General features: G+C 30.7%; 1 protein-coding gene across 1 annotated transcript in view; it reads right to left on the reverse strand.

Moving 5' to 3' along the window:
* Positions 1-3406, reverse strand: part of LOC111089834 (probable ubiquitin carboxyl-terminal hydrolase MINDY-4) — a gene marked incomplete at its 3' end in the record, with an annotated part of 6846 nt that extends 3440 nt beyond the window's left edge. The window contains exons 1-4 of the mRNA XM_022402991.1: positions 2513-3406; positions 1528-1700; positions 868-1049; positions 389-560 (exon numbers count right to left, since the gene is read on the reverse strand). Of these exons, the coding sequence (XP_022258699.1) occupies positions 389-560; positions 868-1049; positions 1528-1700; positions 2513-2633 (648 nt within the window). The remainder of the gene's footprint in view (positions 1-388; positions 561-867; positions 1050-1527; positions 1701-2512) is intronic.
* Between the last annotated feature and the right edge of the window lie 446 nt (positions 3407-3852).

A 3852-nucleotide genomic window follows, 5' to 3' on the forward strand; every position in this document is an offset into this window, starting at 1 on the left:
TCGTGAGTAATGAATTCATATAATGGTATCATTAAAACTACTGATTGGTTCATATAATGGCAAATCAGTAGTTTTAATGATACCATTATATGAACAAATCAGTAGTTTTAATGATACCATTATATGAACCAATCAGTAGTTTTAATGATACCATTATATGAACAAATCAGTAGTTTTAATGATACCATTATATGAACCAATCAGTAGTTTTAATGATACCATTATATGATATATTAAATAAGATACAATTGAATAAAGTTTTAGTTCTAATCTATGAAGTTAATGGTTATACACATATTATTGCTGATTGACTCTAAGAGAATTCTGAGTTACCTAAAAGAAATGTTTACTCGATGCACAACAAGACAACTGCAATTTGTTTTCTTACCATAGCTTCAGATAACGTAATTGACCTAGAAATACCACTGTAGCTTGGTCTACACATCATGGAAGTCGCTGGAGCAACTGAAACTTCTTCTATCTCTGCATCACTGAGGTCACACACTTCCAGGTCACCAACTCCCTCATTGACCACCTTGTCATGGTCAGTTGATGAAACTCTAACAATAAATGGATTTAAAATTACAAAACTGTTGAATCAGCTGTTTTATCATCTTTGGAATTAATATTAGATACTTTGTTCTATTAGCCAAAGGTGATAAAACAGAATTAAAATTAGATACTTTGTTATATAAGCCAAAGATGATAAAACAGAATTAATATATGATACTTTGTTATATTAGCCAAAGATGATAAAACACTTGGCCCAATTTACATGGATCTTTGTCATAAGAATTTATAAAAATATATTTCAAAAACAAGTGGGTCCACATGAATTCCATCACTAATTCTAAAGGTAAGACTAACCTATGACCTTTGACTTTCTGTTGTCCAGATATGGAATCATTTGATGGCTGTTCAAGCTTAACGTGGACAAAGGAATGACGTTCTGATGATTTTACTCTAGAGGGATCTCGGTTTTCTAACTTAAGAGAAGGAAGTAGGTAAGGTTGTGAAATTCCAACATCCTTCTTACCAGATGACTTCCTCTAGAAACACAATTAATAATTAATATTTAAAGAATTCTCCAAAAGAAACGTAAAACTATATTTATAAGTATATTTTTGATATTGCAAAATAGTATTAAAACCAATAACTTCACAGAAAAACAAAAAATTTAACCTCAACTAAAATCACTAATTTCCACATTAATCAGTTCATTCTTGAATCCTTTTTTATATTATTAATTCAATAAGTTTGTGACTTCATTATGATACAACAATTATTAATCTAAAAAAGTAACACTCTTTTATTATAGTTCTGAATTAAACCATAACCTTAATTTTCAACTATTTTTACTTTCCCCATTAATTAAAACTTTGCATGTACTTTAGATTTTTTATCAATACAAAAACAAATATTCAATTTATTTATAAAATTTAAATTATGCCTATATTATCAATATATGTTTAATTACAGTACATAATCTGGTTGAAAACCATGTCATATCAAAATGTATCTTCTTACCATATAATCACTGCTGACAACAGAACTACGATCCAAGTTCCTTGAAGAAGCCAGTGATTGTTGTTTTGTTACCTTTGTTGGCTTCACGTTCAGCTCAACTAATTCTTTTGGTTCAAAACTGTTTCCCCTACTGATACTTAGCCATTCTTTAGTGTGAGAATGGCCAAAATCATCTAAATTTATGATTAAAAAAGTTCATAAATACTTAGAAGTTCTAGATTGTATAGAAAACAAACTATTACACCAGTTCTCACACAAATATAGTTTAAATATCCATCACTGTAGGTAGTGGTAGTGACATTTTTCAATATTTAGCTACAGGGTAGGTACCTAGATGTTTTAAGTAAAGCTGCTGACAGAGAATTGCATGTCCAATATACAAGAAGCCACCGTGGTAGCGACATTTTTCAATATTTAGCTACAGGGTAGGTACCTAGATGTTTTAAGTAAAGCTGCTGACAGAGAATTGCATATCCAATATCCAAGGAGCCACCGTGGTAGCGACATTTTTCAATATTTAGCTACAGGGTAGGTATATAAAGGTTTTAAGTAAAGCTGCTGACAGAGAATTGCATGTCCAATATCCAAGAAGCCACCGTGATAACGACATTTTTTAATATTTAGCTACATGGTAGGTACCTAAATGCTTTAAGTAAAGCTGCTGACAAACTTGGTGACTTTTATTAGAATTGAAATTGAAGTGTAATAAGTAGTGTGAAATTTTGAAGTGAATAAAATAAATTTAAATTTACATACATGAATAAAGAAAGAATTATTTTCTTGTTTTCCAGTCATTGTATCAGTCTGTGGGTTTTTTCAACACTAAGTTTCCATCCTGGTCTTTGTAAATCTCAGTGTGACTCTTGCATCAAAATAATGATATTTAACAGGATTAAGGAAAACCATACAGCTGAAATAATTAAAATTCTTTCATTTTTAAAGCTGTTACATAATTTCACGCATGCATCTAAAGAAAGAAACTCACAAGTGCCTCTGGATGCTTCATGAAGAACTTCGTCAACTGGAACATCAACAATCGATGGACGAGTTACAGTAGACCATCTATCCTTTCCTATTTCGTCTGATCGTGTGTGGGTTTTCCACATTTTTTCCTTTTTTTGGAAAAATTGTGTTTCCCGAAAAAAGTTGGTTTCTGCTACTTTCTTGTTTCTTGATATCTTATCCTCAGCCTTCTTGTTTTTTTTAAAGTCTTGGTTTTAGACTTGGAGCATTATTTAGTTTTGTTGTGTCCAAACTAACTGTGAATAACTAAAAAAGTGATCAATTCAGAGTTTTTGAGAATGAATTATCAAATAATTTCTTATTTCTAAAGGATGACAAGATGTTCTGTTAAAAACAAATCTGACAAATACTGATACAAGTCCTTTAAAACTTTTCTCTCAACACAAAAAATGTAACTAAGGGAAAAGAAACACTGGTCACTGTTTCATCGAAAAGACCTTTCTATAGCCACAAACATTGACTGATTTTTTTTTCTTTTCTCTTAAAACATTATAACAATTTTTGTCGTTTCATATTTTATCATGCTATAACTATATCATTTGTTGTTGTTAATCATTTAAACCAAATCATACAGCTTCCTGACATGTGATAACAAACACCGCCAAAACCAGGGCTATCACCCCCAAAATACCCACAATACTTCCACCGTTTCAAACATAGAAAAGGTGCAGCTACCAGGCACTGATTTGTCTGTTTCTTCTCACTTTTGTTGTACTACAGGTTGATATGAGCAATATTAATTTTGTGGAAAGACTGTTTATTCTATTGTACTGGGGCATTCTGTTAATATCTAACACGCAAACAACAAAACTTTAAAAACAACTCTTTAAAATACGATAAATATTTAATAGAATTCAGTATAGCTACACCTTCACTTACTTTACAATGAGGCTTAATAAAACCATACTCCATTAGCCCTTCATTTATCGCAGTGAGGATTGATACACAAACACTATATCTTAGCTTACTCCTATGTAGATTTACATTAAAACAAATTTGTACTAAAAATAAAATAATAACTAGAGCAGAGTAAATTTCATTCTTTTTTCCTGAAGATAAAATTATCTGTTAGATAAAGCTGAACCTACACAAATATCTATTAGATAAAGCTGAACCTACACAATTATCTGTTAGATAAAGATGAACCTACACAATTATCTGTTAGATAATGCTGAACCTACACAATTATCTGTTAGATAATGCTGAACCTACACAATTATCTATTAGATAAAGCTGAACCTACACAATTATCTGTTAGATAATGCTAAACCTACACAAATATCTGTTAGATAATGCTGAACC

This window comes from Limulus polyphemus, unplaced genomic scaffold (assembly GCF_000517525.1).
Source record: "Limulus polyphemus unplaced genomic scaffold, Limulus_polyphemus-2.1.2 Scaffold7537, whole genome shotgun sequence".
NCBI classification, from domain to species: Eukaryota; Metazoa; Arthropoda; class Merostomata; order Xiphosura; family Limulidae; genus Limulus; species Limulus polyphemus.